This window comes from Artemia franciscana, chromosome 20, assembly GCF_032884065.1.
Source record: "Artemia franciscana chromosome 20, ASM3288406v1, whole genome shotgun sequence".
Taxonomy (NCBI): domain Eukaryota; kingdom Metazoa; phylum Arthropoda; class Branchiopoda; order Anostraca; family Artemiidae; genus Artemia; species Artemia franciscana.
In genome coordinates this window covers 25,556,387-25,576,279 of record NC_088882.1, presented here as the reverse complement: position 1 = coordinate 25,576,279, position 19,893 = coordinate 25,556,387, and the positions used below count along the sequence as shown (strand labels likewise).

General features: G+C 34.6%; 1 protein-coding gene across 1 annotated transcript in view; it reads right to left on the bottom strand.

Moving 5' to 3' along the window:
* Window positions 1–1,880: 1,880 nt before the first annotated feature.
* The window catches only part of LOC136039956 (eukaryotic peptide chain release factor GTP-binding subunit ERF3A-like), a 38,985-nt gene continuing 20,972 nt past the window's right edge, over window positions 1,881–19,893 (bottom strand). Inside the window, exons 7-10 of the mRNA XM_065723968.1 lie at window positions 17,110–17,284; window positions 13,689–13,862; window positions 7,221–7,479; window positions 1,881–2,128 (exon numbers count right to left, since the gene is read on the bottom strand). Of these exons, the coding sequence (XP_065580040.1) occupies window positions 2,085–2,128; window positions 7,221–7,479; window positions 13,689–13,862; window positions 17,110–17,284 (652 nt within the window). The 3' untranslated portion in view covers window positions 1,881–2,084. The remainder of the gene's footprint in view (window positions 2,129–7,220; window positions 7,480–13,688; window positions 13,863–17,109; window positions 17,285–19,893) is intronic.

The window sequence follows — 19,893 nt, the reverse complement described above, 5'->3', positions numbered from 1 at the left end:
TATTTTTTTAAGCGCTATCCAGACTTCCATTGTAAGCCCTGTCGCCGTCATAGGGCACTTTATCTCCAAAAGAGCCTTCTCACCCGATGGAAAAATTGCTATTCCGTCCGGACTGGCCCCTAGAAACCAATATTCCCTGTGAATGAAAAGCCCAGCAGAATTCCCAATACAACCCGTTTTCTTTGCAAAAGCTGCAATAGCTACAGGCTCAAACATCTAACCATGCTCCATTGCCTTTGTCTGGTGGCTTCTGGGATACAGCAGCTACCGAACTAATGAACCTACAGTCTTCACCCGCCTTTTACAAACGAAGCGGTAATTCCGTTTTTTCTGTATTCTGTCGATTTATTATTGATAGAATTTCCCTGAACCCTAGTGGCTTTTTCGATACTGAGGATTACCATTGCAGTATATTGGAGACGGTCAAAAATTCTGTTTTTGCAATTTCGAGTGTATCTCAATCAAGATCTGGAGCGCTTGCGTTCCTTCCATAGTTTTTTTCTGCTCTGGTTGGCTCGTTCATTCCTTTCGAAGGGAGTTTTGTGGAAGTATTAGGGAAAAGGTGCTTTCTAGCCGACAGTTTTTTACGTTGACCCCTATTTAATAAGAATAATTTCATCCTTCCTTTCTAATCGAACGCAAGTCGTCAAATACCTGAATGTATATTCTGATCCCCTCCCAATTTATAATGGTGTGGCCCCGGGAACCCTCTTAGGTTCAATTTAATTTCTTACCATGATAAACAGCCTTGGTGTCGATTTCCCGGATAGATAGAAATTTGCAGATGATCTATCTTAGAAACATATTTCAAAAATCTAAAAAGTAACCCAATGGTAATTTTGGAGTCAATATCCGATGAATCTGTTGCTAGTGATATGAGAGTCAACCCTTTAAAGTCAACAGTTTTAACAATTAGTTTCCTTAAAACTCCCCCTTCTTCCTCCTGTCCAATACCCCTAAAATGTCTGTTAAAACTATGAAATTGCAGGGTGTTACCATCTCAAGCGACTTAAAATGGGATTGTTGGGTTAATGATTTCTTAAAACGTACAAATACTGCATTTTCCCTCCTCAAACTCCTTAATAAATTTAAATATCGTAAATCGCAAAGTTTGAGGATCTTTCTTTTTCGTACGTCCTACCCTCGAATACGTTTGTCCTGTTTGGCATCCTAGCATCTCCAATGAATTGTCGGACAGAATAGATGCAATTCAAAAAACGTGCCTAAGAATTATCTTCAAACACGGTAAAGTGCCATACATTTCCCTTCTTCAGAGAGAAATTCAGAGCACGAATTTCCTTGCGTTTTGCCAACAATGTCGTGCATAACCGTTGTACAAGCAGTTTCTCTTTTCCCTTTGAGGGACTCTTCCTATATCCCGAAGGATTCCCCTTTTTGCAAATGAGTAAAAATTTTAGTTCGCAATGCTGTTTTTTTGCGAAATTTCTGTTGTGTGGATTTAAAAACAGTCCAAATGCTTAGGAACAAACACAACTTATTTTTTGGAATTTTAAAGGTTTAATTAATTTTTTGAATCTTTATTTTCTGAAGTTTTTTCATAGCTGAATTTTTCTTGAAAAAAAAAATGCACGAAAAGCAGATAAAAATGATTTAAAAAAAACTCAATTGTATTAAAAACCTTCATAACTAATTAAACCCTATTTCTTTTACTCAAAAATAAACGGGCTTTAAAATAAATACCCCCAGAAATGTAAATTTAATTCAGCAAAATCATGGTTAATGAGAAAATAGGAACTTGAATATCTGGAGCCAAAATATGGAATGATAAAAATAATTGTTATACACTCACCTCGATCCTCGCTAATCAGTTTAAGCTGTGGCAAACGAGGCATTTATGGCGAGGTTAAAAAAACGTACGATTACGAAAGGAACTCTTTATTATCCAACTTCAACCAATCACAAATATCCAGGTTTTTATTTTACAAAATTGAATGAACTATTAATATTAACGGTGAAAAACAAATCAATGAGATATTTTGATATATGTCCATTTCTTCCACTGAAACACAGAAGTTTGCTACTGCAAGATTTTCCCTGCAAATTACAACTTAAAGAATAGTCTCCTATTCAATGATTTTCAGTACCTTCCCTATTGCGATAGTTTTACCTGGAAAAGAAGAATAAAAGTTAAAAAAAAACTATATATGTATATGTAAAATAAAGTTTTCTTATCAAAATTTAACACTGAAAGAAAAAATAAACACACAAAAAAAAACTGGTAAACAGAGCGGATTAAAAAAGAAGAAGATAACTGGCAAGTTCTTGTCACAATTAAAAAAATTTGTATATCCTAAAACTTGGTTGGAAAGTTAAGAGGTGTAGGCAGTTTTCATTGGGTAATTAAAAGAAAGATTCAGGTGCTGACGGGACTTTTGGGAGTGGAATTTCATATTGCCAGATGAAAAAAGAAAGGAAGGTGATAGGTCTGCTAGTTTCTACGGAATTAAAAAACTTGAAAATTACTACAGCCAGCATTTTTGAAAAGAAGATAATATCGTTAATATAAAAATGATCTACACAGTCAATAACTATCGTGTAAAGCATACCAAGACACTACTTAGAAATTTGAAATGTAGCTTGGAGTGGGGAAAATATGTTAGCAACAAATATTTCGGTAGCAAAATTAAAGAACTTAAAATAGATACACCATTCCTGGATATCCACAAATGGAATAGTGGAATTTAACTCAAGCCTTTAATCTTTCTTGATTAAATTCACATTTCACCTCAGCCTGAAGACTCGTTTTAGTTAGAGCAACAAACTGCAAATCACCGTTTTTAAAGTTAATAGAAAGAGAGTTTATTGTGGCATGCAAAGGGTTTACCCGGTTGTTGAATTTCCACTCATAGAGTCCCACTTTTCCTTTTTTCAGGGGGCATAGATCTTTTTTTCAGTCCTGGCCGAGTGGGTTGGTACGCTGGATTCGGGATCCTTTGTCTGAGAGGGCGCGGGTTCGAATCCCAGTGTACCCAATTCATCAGTTTGGGACGGGGGTCAGTGGCGTGACTCTGTAGGCTTAGCCAGAGTCGACCCAGCTCTAAATGGGTACCTGGAGAAATCTGGGGAAGGTAAACAGGAAGGGTGTGCGAAAGCACAGGATGGCTGGCCCCCAACCCCCCATTGCACTTCCTGGCTGAAGGGCCAAGAAACGGAGATCAGCACCGCCGGTACGGACTGTAAAGTCTAATGCCGTATCCTTTACCTTTTACCATAGATCTTTCTAAATAATTTCATAAACAGAATCTCTCTCTGGATGAATCACAGCAAAAATAATGTACCAATAATGGCTACTAAATTTCGAAACATGTATAACTATAATTTAATCTAAATTTATTCTGATTCCGATTTTATTCAAGGGCGAAGTTTATTTGAATCAAACCTCAAACTTTCTGAAACCCAGTATTTTTTTTTTTTTTATTATTATTTTTTCTTTCTATTTCTTAGAAAAATAGACCGTTTAAAAAAATATGTCTAACTTCTAAGCATTTCTTCTTCGAAATCGTTTTTTTTATTACTGTGCCCTCCCACAAACTTATTTTTATTGCTCCCCTCCCTTAATTGTTTTACTATTCCCCACCTCCTTGAAAAATTCCTAGATCCTTACCTGCCTTTCGTAGCATCGTTACAGAGACATTTGACCGTGTCTCATACCTAGCTCTCCCTATCGACACCTCTATTTGCCATACTTGTAATCTTGTGGTTGCTCACATTTTTCGGCGAAAATCTGCCTCCTATGGTTCAATTTTCCCCCCAAAAAAACCTTTTGACCCGTTTTCAAATTGCAGTTTTTACGACGCTTTCACGTTGTCTCGTATCCTTAATGTCATACCTTTCAAAAAGGTATTTCAAAGGAATATTCAAAGATAACGTTATTCCTCCATATATTCTTCCACTTGAAACTATCTCCGGAATTAACTTTTTCTCGTTATGTTTTAAGTAATCGTTGCAAATTAGATATCTAAAAAACGAGTCATTACCGAAAACATATAAAAAATATAACAATAAAAAAATTATCTGAAGAAATAAGGACTTTTTTGCGAAAATTGTGAAAGGCAAAGTAGTATGTACACAAAATTATGTTAGCAGCACTATTCGACTTTCTCTTGAATATCCATGTCCAGTTTGACAAAAGACCAATCAGACAAAAGACAAAAGATGGCAAAAAAGCTACAAAAATCATAGATGGACACAACTGGGGAGTAAGTCTTAAAAATTAGAAAAATGAGGTATTTTCAACTTACGAACGGGTGATCGGATCTCAATGAAATTTGATGTTTAGAAGGATATCGTGTCTTAGAGCTCTTATTTTAAATCCCGACCGGATCTGGTGATGGGGGCGGGGAGTTGGGAGGGGGAAACCTAAAACTTGGAAAACACTTAGAGTGGAGGGATTGGGATGAAACATGGTGGGAAAAATAAACACAAGTCCTAGATAGATGATTGACATAAACGGAACGGATCTGCTCTCTTTTGGATAGTTGGGGGGGGGGGGGTATTTCTGAAAAAAAAAGAGGTATTTTTAACTTACGAACGGGTGATCGGATCTCAATGACATTTGATATTTAGAACGATATCGTGGCTCAGAGCTCTTATTTTAAACCCGACCGGATCTGGTGACATTGGGGGGGGGGAGTTGGGAGGGAGAAACCTAAAAATTGGAAAACACTTTAGAGTGGAGGGATCGGGATAAAACTTGGTGGAAAAAAAACACGAGTCCTAGATACATGATTGATATAACCAGAACGGATCCGCTCTCTTTGGGGTAGTTGGGGGGGGGGGGGTTAATTCTGAAAAATTAGAAAAAATGAGGTATTTTTAACTTACGAACGGGTCATTGGATCTCCATGAAATTTGATTTTTAGAAGGATATCGTGTCTCAAAGCTCTTATTTTAAATCTTGACCGGATCTGGTGACATTGGGGGAAGTTTGGGGTGGGGAGACCTAAAATGATGGGAAACGCTTAGATTGGAGGGATTGGGATGAAACTTGATTGGAAAAATAAGCAAAAGTCTTACATACGTAATTTACATAATTGGAACGGATCCGCTCAATTGCGGGGGGGGGGGGGGTAATTCTGAAAAATAAGAAAAATGACGTATTTTTAACTTACGAAGGAGTGATCGGATCTTCATGAAACTTCATATTTAGAAGGACCTCGTAACTCCGATATCTTATTTTAAATCTCAACCGGATCAAACGTAATTGGGGGGGGGGGGTAGTTGGGGGGACCGGAAGTCTTAGAAAATACTTAAAGCGGTGAGATCAGGATGAAACTGGATGGGAAGAATAGAAACCTGTCTAAGATACGTGACTGGCATAACTGGACCGGATCTGCTCTCTTTGGTGGAATTGGGAGGGGGGAGGCAATTTTGAAAATTGAGGTATTTGTAACTTACGAAAGGGTGACCAGATCTTAATGAAATTTGATATTTAGAAGGATCTTGTGCTATAAAGTTCTAATTTCAAATTCCGACCAGATCCTGTGACATTCGGGGGAGTTGGAAGGGCGGATCCGCTCTCTGTGGGGGAGTGGGGGCGAGGGTTAATTCTGAAAGATTATAAAAATGAGGTATTTTTAACTTACGATTTAAGAAGGAAACATGTTTGAGAAGGAAGCATGATAAGAAAACAATTTACAATATGCATAACAATTGTAGCAAACAGATTTTGCATGGAACCCCCTATATTTTACCTCCCCCCCCTTAATGTGTAAATATACAGTCGGAATTATATATTTCCCCTCTATTCCCCCAATGCGTCTCTCTTGTTTCATACCTTGTACTTATTAATTGAATTAACTGTTTAAAAGAACAACCGGAAAACAAGTGATGGGTGACAGAATGCATTGGTTTTATATAATTTGGACTATATATTGCTTTTTAGGGGAAGGGGGGTTGGCGGTAAAGTATAGGGGGGATCCATGCAAAAGGTGTTTGCTACAGCTATTGTGCGTATTATGAAATGTTTTCTTAACATGTTTCCTTCTCTAGGCTTATACCCCTAAGCTGTAACTATTGCTGACGAAATTGGAATTCCCTAAGAAGCAAAGTCCTGCGGATGTAACTGTTCCAGTCATCTATGCAGTCAGCACAGTAAAGGGAAAATATTTTTACACTGTGACAGTCATCAATGATGATTTCACATTCATGAACTTAGCTATTGACTTTTAATTAGTTCCCAGTCCTTTGGGCACAGACAACGCGGGTTTTAATGCACAATTTAAATACGTATTTAAAACGTTTTCCATGAATTTGATGAGCAGAAATGGAAGTCATTCAAGAATCTATGTCAAAAGATAAGGATAAAATTGTAACTGAAGTGTATGAAAAAATTCCTACCTATAAAGAACGGTGTCGATAATACAAAAGGGTAAGGCAATAATTTTTGATGTTATTCTAAAGTCTGGTTTATAATAATTGCCAATAAACAAAGTACAGCAAATTCGATAACTCTAGTACCGAGTCTAACTTTAGATTCTGACCTTCTCACAAGTGCCAAATGAGCTCTTGGCTCTTCCGACCTCGTACCATATGAGCTCTCGGCTCTTCCGACCTCGTCACAAGTGCCATATGAGCTCTTAGCTCTTGTTTTATGTTGTTATTGTTTGTTTGTTTTCCTTTTTTCTCTATCTCTTTTGCTCCGTCTTGTTCAAAACTTGGTATTTTTGTATGTCTGTGTCATGACCTTATATCGTGCAGTAATTTTTTTATTTTTTTTACTAATTTATAGTTTATTTTCGTGCTTATAATTCCTGTTTGCCGAAGTTGAACTATTCTTGGTTATCGGTATTGGCCCAGTAGTTAAGATATTTTTGTTGTTTATTTTTTTAAGTGTTTGTCTTCGCGCTCAGTGTGCATTTCTTCTTTTTTCTTTGGTTTATTGTTACGTCTTTTGCTTTTTCTGTATGACGGGTTTTCCAATAAACAATAAAAATAACAACCCTCAGAAATTATATCAAGAATATAATTTTTATTATTTGATAACCTGGGACATTTTTTTTTCAACCTTGGGAAATTTTCACAAATGAACTTTGACATTGTCGAAATCCTCAGTGGTAGTTATAGCCGCCAAAGGCACCCAAATCCTCTATTTTTTGGCTTTTCAGAAGACTATTAGCGTTAAAAGCTAAAATATCTGGTAAGATATATTTACCTAAGTAAATTAAAAAAAACCTACTTTAAAAGAATTAGAACATTACCTTCATCACGGAGAGTGAAACGGCCCATTTGTGGAAAATCCTGAAAAGTCTCTAAGCAAATAGTGCCAGAGAGGCATTCAAACCGGATAATCGCAATTTGTTCTTGTTTAATAAAACGCGGTCTCATTTCTTTTTTCCCTGTCTTCTTATCAACAATGGCAATAAGGGCTTTCACTCGAACTTCCTCTGAAACAGTGTGAATATGGCAGACACAAGAAAAACCAGCGCAAATAATAGACTTGAGTTCAAGCATAACAACCTGAAAGCATAAAATAATTATTATGAATGTAAATTCTCCGTAATTTCTCTGTAATGATGCATAGCACAAAGCCCCACGGGTCGTGGTAAGAAAAATTGAATAGTCCCAAACCCCAAGAACTAAAATATTGCTTTATATCACACCTTAAAATAGAATTAAGACACTAGAGCCTGACAAAATCAGAATAAACCGAGCCAAGCACCTCATGGTACCAAATTCCCTGCATTATAAATTTCATACACTTGTAGCCACTCCAAATACGCCACAGCTCTTTGCCGTCAAAGACTGAACAAGATCTTCACTATCGTTCATTCATTAACAAACAACAATACTACCCTTATGTTTACTTAACCATTTACTACATATGTATCGAAACATTGGGTCAAAGAACAACTGTTTTTCGTAAGAATTTAAATATAATTTAAGAAATAATTTAATAAATTAAAATGATAGATAATAATTATCATGAAAAGAGAAATCACCAATGCAACAGCACAAACACAAAAAAAAGAAAAAAAAAAGAGAGAGAGACAGAAGGAGAAAAGGAAGACTGTTTTCCTAAATTAGTGATTAATATAGACCAGTACTTGAATGAGGCCTTAACCCTACTCATCCATACAATCACATAGGTCAAACAGCATAGCCATACACAATCAACCATAAAGATATATGTATACATACACACACACACACATATATATATATATATATATATATATATATATATATATATATATATATATATATATATATATATATATATATATATATATATATATATATATATATATATATATATATATATATATATATATATAATATATATATATATATATATAATATATATATATATATAATATATATATATATATATATATATATATATATATATATATATATATATATATATATATATATATATATATATACATATATCGGGTATAGTTTCAACTATACCTGATGACTGTATGTATAATGAGAAATACCCACTTGGCTTCAAGCATCAGGTTCCCATGTACAAATGCCTAGTGATAGTTTTAAAGTTAGAGTTGAAGATTAGCCATTGGCTGGGAATATAGACACTTAACAATTATATAAGCAGATATCTAGATAAACAAATATCTCATTTATCTTTTAGCAATTATTACCAGTTTCAATTACGTCTCTCGTGAATCCCTTGAGCATTGATTATTTGTAGTATTAGGAAATTAATAGTACAAAAGTCGTCCACGTGGTAGCTTTCATTTAGCTCATTTGTATTCTTGATAAGCCTAGCTTTCATTTAGCTCATTTGTATTCTTGATAAGCCTAGCTTTCATTTAGCTCATTTGTATTCTTGATAAGCCTAGCTTTCATTTAGCTCATTTGTATTCTTGATAAGCCTAGCTTTCATTTAGCTCATTTGTATTCTTGATAAGCCTAGCTTTCATTTAGCTCATTTGTATTCTTGATAAGCCTAGCTTTCATTTAGCTCATTTGTATTCTTGATAAGCATAGCTTTCATTTAGCTCATTTGTATTCTTGATAAGCCTAGCTTTCATTTAGCTCATTTGTATTCTTGATAAGCCTAGCTTTCATTTAGCTCATTTGTATTCTTGATAAGCCTAGCTTTCATTTAGCTCATTTGTATTCTTGTTAAGCCTAGCTTTCATTTAGCTCATTTGTATTCTTGATAAGCCTAGCTTTCATTTAGCTCATTTGTATTCTTGATAAGCCTAGCTTTCATTTAGCTCATTTGTATTCTTGATAAGCCTAGCTTTCATTTAGCTCACTTGTATTCTTGATAAGCCTAGCTTTCATTTAGCTCATTTGTATTCTTGATAAGCCTAGCTTTCATTTAGCTCATTTGTATTCTTGATAAGCCTAGCTTTCATTTAGCTCATTTGTATTCTTGATAATAATAAATTAAAATAAAAGCAATAACAATATTGTAATTCGTAATATATTAAATAAAACCTGGATAGATTATTCTAACTCTACCAGATTCTTTATTTTCCACCTCGGACAAAAGGCCGGTTTACTGATAATAAGTTAGGCTTTTCTTATAGTTTCCAAGTTAGAGATACGACATAGGCAACTCTCAGGCGCGTTTAACCCTTCACTGTCGTCTTATTCATTTGGTTTTTGCTCTTTTTTGGCTTATTATATATTATTGCGTATTATAGGCAGGCGCTTATTTCTTCAATATCGTCTTTTATTATGGGCGTGCGTTAATCCCTTTACTATAGTGTTATTCACTTATTTTTTACGATTATGGTCTGGTGTTTATTCCTTTACCATTGTCTCACATGGGCGGGCATTCATCCCTTCATTATTATCTTTCTTTTTTTTTTGTTACTGATTGTGAATTTTTGCTGATTATGGTTGGGCGTTTATGCCTTCATTATCGTCTTATTTGAATATTTGATGATTATTTATTTATCTCTAATGCGTTTTTATGCATGCCGCTAGTTTGTTTTTCTCTTACTTTTTTCCAATATGGTTTCTTATTGTTACTCCATATTCAAACGACTGTATAAATACACGGATCCAATTTTTTTTTATATATATATATTGTAGAGTCAAAAGGGACCATTTATTTCGGATAGGCTACATCTGAATTTAGAAAATTTGCCTGCAGGATAAGAACTTTTCAGTCAGTAAATAATTAGCAAGTTGATGGTACTTGTTATCATAATCACTTACTTGATTTTTACAAAGCCGCTGATCAAGACGTTGGCTTAAACGGAAATTGCAGTTAAAGAAAACAAGTCAAATTGTTTCAGATGACTTAACTATAATTTAAGAAAGGAAATTTTCAATCTGCAGCTCATGTATTACAAATATTTATTGTCATTATCAGGAAGGCGCTGGCAGGTATTGAATTTTTCTAACATAATTTAGATAATGCATTGATTCTTGTAGATTCAATCCTAGAGGAAAATTCCCAATTGACGTCACAATAATTTTTAGATCCCAAGGTCTAGAAATCTTCCTTTTTTAGATTCAATAATCAAAATAAATCAAAGATAAAAGAAAAAATCTACAATTCACAAAAAAGAATTTGGGATGGGGTTATAAAAGAAATTACAAAACGCCTAAAAAATTTATTTATATGCGTACTTGCTACTTTTTTCATGAGTTGGAAAGAAAAATTGAGGGAGGGGGGTTAAACCTAGTAGCTTCCTCCCCCTGGGCATGGTCTTGGAACTGAGCCTCTATATAAATTGTAATTCATTAGCTATCATAACGTAACAGTCCCTTATTATAAATAACACGAATTACACAATTAACTATAATAAGCTTTTTTATCTACGAAAAATCTTAATGACCATAAAGTCTTCTTAAATGTTACATGAGGGACGATTTTAGCCATTTTTCAAGGAATGCTCCGAGTATCCGAAGTAACTATCACCTTTTCTTTGCTTCACTAATTTTTTTTTATCCAATTTAATTCATTTTTTTCTAAATTGAATTGAGCTTTCATACTCATCGTTTTCTTATATATATATATAGCGAAACTTAATTCAGAAACGAAACAAATAACTTTTTAGCAAGTGAAAACTATATTTCATTTCATCAGACCCTTTTGGGATTACTTATAGTACTAGCAGGAATAACTCAATTTACCCCTATATATAAACTTCTGGATATTCATCCGACAAAACCCTGCCTGATTTGAGACGAAAAGAACCAATATTAGCTTTGACCGTTCAACCGGATTGGGTAGACACATATCCTTCAAATAAATTAATTGAAAAAAAGGGGGCAAATTTAACATTGATAATAATTTTGAACCAGGAGTGTTAGTTGCAAAAGATAAAACAAATACCTTTAGCTTTTTTTTCTTCATCTGATGCAAGCAGCCCCACTTCAATCGATATTTATTTTATAGCATGGTTATATTTCGATTATTTACTTTCACTTCACATCTCGGGTCGTCAGGCCACTCGATATACCACTACTTCTACATCCAGTTTCAACCTGGTTGTATACATCTACTAAAACTTTTCAAAGAGTCAGCAGATGTTTGATATGGATACAAGTTTGATGGAAACAAGTTCAGTAAAGATTTTCCATCACGCGTCAACCTAAAATCAATCCAATTTTTCATCCCTTAGGATTATGACTACCTACCTTAGTTCTGCCCTGAAATTGCTGTATGGACGGATGAATGATAGACTTATCTATCAACAAGTGACATGATATAATTTTTTATACAAACCTGAAAAGGGCTAATGCCAGATTTGCCTCTCACCCGGACTATCTCTCTTGGCTTTTTCTACAATTAGCCATTGGCTTAAAAAAAATGCCTTTTTGAAAAAATGGTGGTACACATAGAGAAAGCTACACAGAAGTAGATATGTAAGAGGTATAGTTGCGTGTGTATAATTATAGAGAGGTAAAGGGGTATATACGATGGGTGTAATAAAAGAGGCATACAAGAGAGGTGTAATTGCAAAAGAAAGCCGCTGATGCAACATCAAATCTTTTCTTGCAGATTAGCAAATGCTCTTTGTTCCTCTAACAGCCAGTCTTATTTTGGAAGCTCTTGAGTCATTCCGCGATTTCCGGGAGCCCCAGGTGGGGCGAGCGGTATGGGTGTAACTGCAACCACATGAATCTGAAACCGCGTGCAAATGAACCCCCTGCAACTGAACCGCCGTACAACTGAACGCCAGAGCAAATCCTACCAATTTAACTGAACCGTCTTTCAACTACACCCGATTTAACACAACCCTTAAGTAATTGAGCCCCCTTTTAAATCAAGACTTGTTTAATTCAACTCAACCCAAGGTCTAAGAGCAAGTTTGAACTAGCACTGATAAGAAACTCAGAATTTGCTTCTCGCTTCGTTCATAGTTTCTAACTGCATTACTCATCTGGCTAGCCCCACAATTTTCCTAAACAGAGAGGTGCTTTCAGGAATGGGTCTATTGCCAAAATCATGGGCGATGTACGGCTGTGGCTTTTACGTGTAGAAGTCCATGACTTTATCTAAAATCGTCACTTCAAAGTCTATTAAATATTAATCTAAGAAAAAAAACTTGGGGTTGAGTTGCATAAGGGTTAAATTGCACGGGGCTCAGTTAAACGAGGGTTCAATTACAAGGGGGTTGAGTTGTACGAGGGTTCAGTTGAATAGGACTGAGTTGAACGGGGGTTCAGTTGCACAAAAGATTCAGCTACACGACAGTTGAGTTGCATGGGGGTTCTCGTGGACTATTCTGCTCTCAATCTCCGTAAACCGAATGGCCTGCCCAGGTAGCTCCCTGAAACCACTAAGGTAAATATTCTGGAACTACGGTGCAACAATCAATTCTAACGTGCCACGGTTTTCTACGAGTTCTGCCCTAGCAAATTTCCAACAACCGGTAGGATCCGACAAGGGTACCTTCCGTGGCTTGTGAGCTCCAAGTACAGGAGCTGCCAAGACACCAAGCTACGGACCACAGGTGTCAAGCTCCAAAAATACTCCCCCTTTCTCTCAAGAAAGATATCTCTCGTAGTAAAGGCCTCCCTTCCTATACCAAATTGATTTAATCTCAGTCTCTCTTTAGACTTCAGACTCTAGTCTCTATTTAGACTAATCAAAAAGTCAAAACTAGGAAATAAAAGAAGGCTTACTATTCATATCAAACTCATATCATGAACTGAAAAATAAAATCAAACAGAAACACAGGGCGTTTTCCTCCCGCGCAGAGTTTTTCACGGGCCTCTCGCTCCGACCAAGAACATGATGAATGGGGGATTTAAATTTATATTTAAAAATTTCCCAGTATCCTTTGCAGCCTAACCTTCACTTGTATGATTCATCGGTCGCTGGTATTTTTTAGTCCTGGAGTAATTAAAAAATTCTTTCCAGATGTCTCATAATAATAGCTAAGCTCAGGGTTGAAATAAAATAATCGGAGAATAATCAAGTTATGTTTACAAAAAGGGATCCAAAGGTCCCAAACATTATTATTGGTGTCTTTTTTCTTGATTAGGTGTGAGGAATTGGCATGAGCGGTATCCAACCAGTAATTTTTTCAAGCATTTATTTGCTTCACTACGACTTGTTGTCACATTGAATTTTGTTTTTATTAGTAAAACTGTTTAAATCGAAAAGAAAGTCGCATCTTTTATGTCTGTGTTAGGACGCAACCGTTAGCCTTTAACAATATCATGAACTAATGATAGAACTAAATAGTTATGAGGATTTTTAAGTTAATATTCCTCAAATTTACCTGAGCATCAAAAATTCGGCCAGTTTTGCAAGTATTAGACGGGTCACAGAGGACAAAACCAGGTGATATGTCTTCTTCTTCGACGCCTTTCAGCTTAATTCGTACGTTTTCTCCAGGTGCAACCTCCTGCACCTCATCATCGTCAGACCACAGTTGATCAACTACAACTTGGCTCTAGAAAAACAATATTCTTTAGAATTGTCACAAATTCTAGGCGCAGCGTATGTTTATTCATTTCTCTAATTATGTTTATTGACCGGATTCCAGACAAAAAAAAAATCATGGGAGACTAGCTTTTGATTTATTGGGAAAGAACCAGTCCAGGCCCGCTACTGTTATTCAAGACATTATATTAGGCCACATATATTTCATAGGAAAGCCGAAAAACTATAATAAGTTTTTAGGATTTTTTTTTTCTTGTAAGAAAAAAAGAATGTTTTTTAGATACCAAAAGTATAACAAAAAAATTGAAAGAAAAACTCTAATTCCTAATCCTTTATAAAATTCTTGGAAAATTCTTCTTGTATCTGTCTTGAGGATAAATTAAACTATCAACAAAAAAAAAAAAATTAAGGGTATCTCAAGAAGAACGACGGAATTGAACTTATTATAAATCGAATGTATGGCTAAACAAAACCTCAATGATCTCGTGGCATCCTCAATTACCTTATTTCTTATTGACAAATGCAAATTTCGAACAAAAGAGATAAAACACCTATGCAAAGAACATTGTAAATTGAAATATATAAACAATATAACATAATGACAACATGTTATTAATCAGGATTTATCAGAGAGGTACCAGCCCCGTATATGTTTTTTTTTATGTACATTTTAGAGAAAAATGAAAATTAGGGAATTTAATGTGTAATGAAATGATTTCCATATACAGTTATGCGGATTTTGGTAGCATCTGGTGCCAGATATAAAAAGAAGAAACGTTACCAAAAAATTAAAAGGAAAATAATCCATGAAAAAATTAAGAGTGTCTCAAGAAGAACGACGGAATTGAACTTATTATAAATCAAATTTATGACTATACAAAACCTCAATTATGTCGTGGCATCCTCAATTACCTTATTTCTTATTGACAAATGCAAATTCCGAACAAAAGAGATAAAACACCTGTGCAAAGAACATCGCAAATTGTAATATATAAACAATATAACACAATGACAATTTGTTATCAATCAGGATTTATCAGAGAGGTACCAACCCCGTATATGGTTTTTTTATGTACATTTTAGAGAATTAGGAAAATTAGTAAATTTAATGTGTAGTAAAATGATCTCCATATACAGTTATGCGGATTTTGGTAGTGTCGGGTGCCAGATTTAAAAAGAAGAAACGTTGGCGAAAAATTAACAGGGAAATAATCCATGAAAAATTAAGGGTGTCTCAAGAAGAACGACGGAACTGAACTTATTATAAATCGAATTTATGACTAAATAAAACCTCAATGATCAGTCACGACAAAACATTGTCGGCAACAATGTTGCCGACAACGATAAATAAATAAACGGATTTTCTAAATTCGGCAATCTGTTTGAGACACTCCAGAATAGTCACGTTCAGTAGAGCGAGCTCAATGAATTCTAAGAGACAATCAAAGAGATTCCTTGAACCAAACATAACTGGCAGCGACGAGTATCCACAAAAAAGAATGACTCAATTGTTGAACACTACATTGAATATTTTGTCGTTATGACAATACTATTATTATTGTCATAGTGAAATATTGTCATTACTGTCATATTTGTATTTAAAATACTATATTTCATATGGCTACATTGTCATATTTACATGTCATGTGTTTGTCATTATTGTCAAAATTGTCCTAAATTTCACAATTTCACTATGACAATATGTCATAATGGAAATAATGTCAAACAATCATTATTATAATAATAACTTTAGTGAACACTGATATAATTTAATTAATGGAGGAAACATAATAAAAAAAAAAGGATTGGTTCACATCAATACAGCATTGCTAATAAATGTAAGGTGCTTTATAATCATCTTTTGTTGAAAACACTTAATAGAATAGACATTTTAGTTTGTGACTACATTCAAAAATAGACAGAATATATTTTACTGATAAAAACATAGGTAAAAAGCCAGGTATTCCACAATAACCCGATTTGTTTATTATTTAATTCTAAATAACTTTTGAAGTGCTAAAATAGAAGTGAAACAGAAGAAAAAAGCGAAAATTACACCAAATTAATACCAAATGAAAATTATACTAAATTATACCAAAATTAGGTGATCGAATATAGTAGGACAACTCGAATAAATTCTGGACGCTACTATTCCCACATTTTTCTGTCCGGCGTTCGGAAACGAAGATCATTTGCAGGACTAAAAACTGCTCATGGAACTCCTAAAAACTACAAAAAGAAGTGTCTGTGATCATGATTCCAAAAAAAAAAACAATATCTTTTTGCAATAATTTTTGATTGTGATTTAGCTCAACAGTATGGGTGTGACTTACAGCTGGAGAAACTGGCGCTAATATTGACAAAAAAAAAAAAACTACAGTGCCTTCCGGCGGCTGGCCCTACCTGGCATTTTTTAAAGCTTCATAATTACCTTAAAATTACCTTAAATCGCATTTACAGCGAGATCCTCCTGTAGAACATCTCGCTGTTGAATTGATGAGGTGACATAATTAGTGGGTGTGGCCTCCCACTGGTACTTCTATTCCGCGTTACTCCACTCCAAATCAACTGCATTTTTGAAAGAATTAATCGATTCACCAGAGACAGTCTCATTAGAAAGACTGTTCCAAGTTGAGACAGCTCGTACTGAGAAAAAGTTCGTCCTCTCTCTGCGTCTGGAGTACTCCTGTTGCAGCTTCATTGAGTGGTCTCGTGTCATAGTGGCAAGGGAGGGAGTAAAAATGGAGTTAGTCATGTTGTTTTGGTACATTTTCTTGACAAAAATGACATCTCCTCTGTGCCGCCGGTAAACCAATGTGGGTATCTTCAGGCGACGCAGACGTTCAGGGTAGGGAAGCTGTTAGTGTGGGGCGCAAAGCTTTGTTGCTCTTTTCTGTATGCTCTCTAGGGCTGCCACATCTCCCTTATATTGAGGATTTGTAACGGGGCAGCCAAACTCCAAATGTGGTCTTACAAGAGCATTATATAATTTTCTTATTATCAGAGGATGGCGTGATGATATGGTTCGTTTAATTAGTCCGTATATTATCAGGATAATACTTATGCAAATTGAATTTTAACGTCACTATTCATCATTAAATCACACATACACAAAAAAACACTCAAACAAAACACACGCACAGACATAAACATATATATATATATATATATATATATATATATATATATATATATATATATATATATATATATATATATATATATGCCTTTTTGATATACCGAAGAAAACAATATACCTTATTGGGCATAACAATTAATTTAGTTCCTAGTTTAGCAGTGCCAGCTTCGACTTTTCCCAAAACCACAGTGCCCATATCCTTGTATCTGTCAACAATTGGCATAACAAATGGGGCGTCTTCCATTCTGCTTATTGGCGCCATCTCTTCAATAAAATTTAAGAAAGTGGGTCCCCTGAAACATAAATAAAAAATTTCTTCCAAGGGACGACGTGTAATACATCAAATAAAGACAGGCAGAACAAACCAATGAAATTTGATTGTACATCAAATACATGTGAATATACTAGGACTGTGGAGTCAGAACAAATGCTAATTTACAAATGGATCATAGTTAATTTCAATAAAACCAGAACTAGTCAATAGAAACTAGGGCTTTGGTGTGAAGTGTGAGACTGAACCAAATAACAGTCCGCTAAGTCAAAGAAGTTTCAACTTTCCAAATTTAAATCCGGTAGTTCAGGGTAGTCCCTCAAGATCTTGGGATTTATAATTGTGCCCCCCCCCCCTACCAGAAAAGAGACAAAAAACTACTTGATATGTGAAATCCTGTGCCGTTCCCACTATTTGCATATTAGAAATTTTCCGCTATTAAAATTACAGGGACTACTTATTTCCAAAAACAATATGTTTTATAAAATAACAAAAAGTTTTGGATTAAGTAGCGAACACATTAAAGGAACAGAAACTGTTGTAACAGTTCTAACAAGAAAATTTTAACAGATATAGATGGTGCTTCAGGCTACTTGGGTTTCTTATCCATTAAGCCTCATTACTCACCTTTGGCGTTTCGAAGCGGAATCTCGACAACACAGATTGCAGGGGATACAACTATGAAATCAACTAGATAGGTCATTTTTCCTTGAGTGGGGGGGGGGTAGTATTTTATCCCCTTAATTCACCCTACATGGCAGACAATATTATTATAAATTAACTAACGTGTCAAAAAATGGTTTGAAATTAGTTTATAGTTTATAAGTACAGTACAGTTTATAATACAGTTTATAACTATAATAGGTTAAAGATTAGTCAGATTAGTAGGCTGTATGAGGGAAAAACAAAACACTAAAAACTTCATAATTGTAACACTAGTCCTGACCACTTTAACATTTCATGCCGTAAAATCTAGCTCAGGAACTTTTAATGGATTATAGAAGGCAGTTTAAAATTTTTCAAGCTTCTCTGAGCATTCAACTGAGTTATTTCTTTTTTTCTTGTTACGAGTCAAATAATTTCATCTGAGAATTTATTATATCAGCTGTTTATTTAAACTGTTAAGAGAAATTGTTTACATCTAAGCGATATCAAGGCTTGTTTATAAATTAATTTAAAAAAACAAAGTTTTTTTGAGGGAAGTAAAGAGCGAAGTTGAAACTTAAAACGACCAAAAACTACTACTTCACAGCCATTCTAATATATTTTTTAAACCAACTGGTGATATTTCCCTATGTTTGTAGGATTATAGACAACTAGCGATTTACTGAAACACAAACAAGTGAAACTTTTTAGTTGAAGGATAGTGGGGCCTTTAAAGAAGATCATCCTACTCCACTCCTCGTACCCTTATTTTGGGTAAGACAGTTGAAGATTGTGGTTTTCCGTATATTAACCTACTTAAAGCTTTGATTCCAAGATGTTAATATAGCCCTTACTCCCCCAAAACTACTTCACTCTTACTCCAAAAAAACTAGTGCAAATAAACCAACTGGTGATATTCCCCTACGTTTGTAGGATTATAGAAATCGCGATTATAGAAAACTATAGAAAACGCGATTTACTGAAACACAAAACCAAAGAGGAGCTTTGGTACAGAAAAAGTAAACCATTTAAGGGCACTTTTAACAGTATAAAAGTAAAGCATTTTTAGATTGTTGCTTTTTTTCGTTTAATTTGGCAGCACTTCTGCACAATGAACTCAATCCAATGATTGATTGTCATTTTGGATCTGAAAGGATACTTTATGATTATTTTGTATGCAAGATCGAAGTGAATCAATCTTGGTAGTATTAGGAGTATAACTATTGGTAGTATCGCTATAGTCGCGATAGTATCGCTATAATCGCTATATTATTGGTAGTATCGCTATAGTATACTATCGATTGTATCGCTATAATCGTGATACTATTGGTAGTATCGCTATAGTATACTATCGATTGTATCGCTATAATCACGATACTATTGGTAGTATCGCTATAGTATACTATCGATAGTATCGCTATAATCGCGATACTATTGGTAGTATCGCTATAGAATTTGTACAATAGTTTAAAATTCTCTGTTGTATAGAGAGAAATAACCGGATTTCCAGAGTTCATATTATGGTTTATTTCTTCTTCATTTTGAATAATACTAGGTGAGACCAAGATGTTACCTGATATATCAATCCATTATCTTTGTTTCCTGTTTAATGACTTTACATTTCTTAAGATAATATTTATTTTTATGCCTAAGTTTTAAAGATAATTTTAATTTTTGCAGCTGAATTCAAAACCAAATTAATTGAGAGCCATCCCAGAGATGACCACAGGGAGCTATTGAACTCGGCTCTGGTAATTGTTGGATCTTTAGATGGCAATGTTGTGGTTTTAGAAATCCAGGAGCCATTCATCAAGCTAGGTGGATGGCAAAGATGGCAAATTTAATTATTCAAAATGTTCATTTTTCGCCGTCAATTTAATATATCTGTAGAAGAAGAAAGTTGCCTTTCTTCACATCATTTTTTAATGCTTGAGTCATAGTATGTGATTTTTGTAAAAAAAAACTGAATTTAGCTATGCTACGATA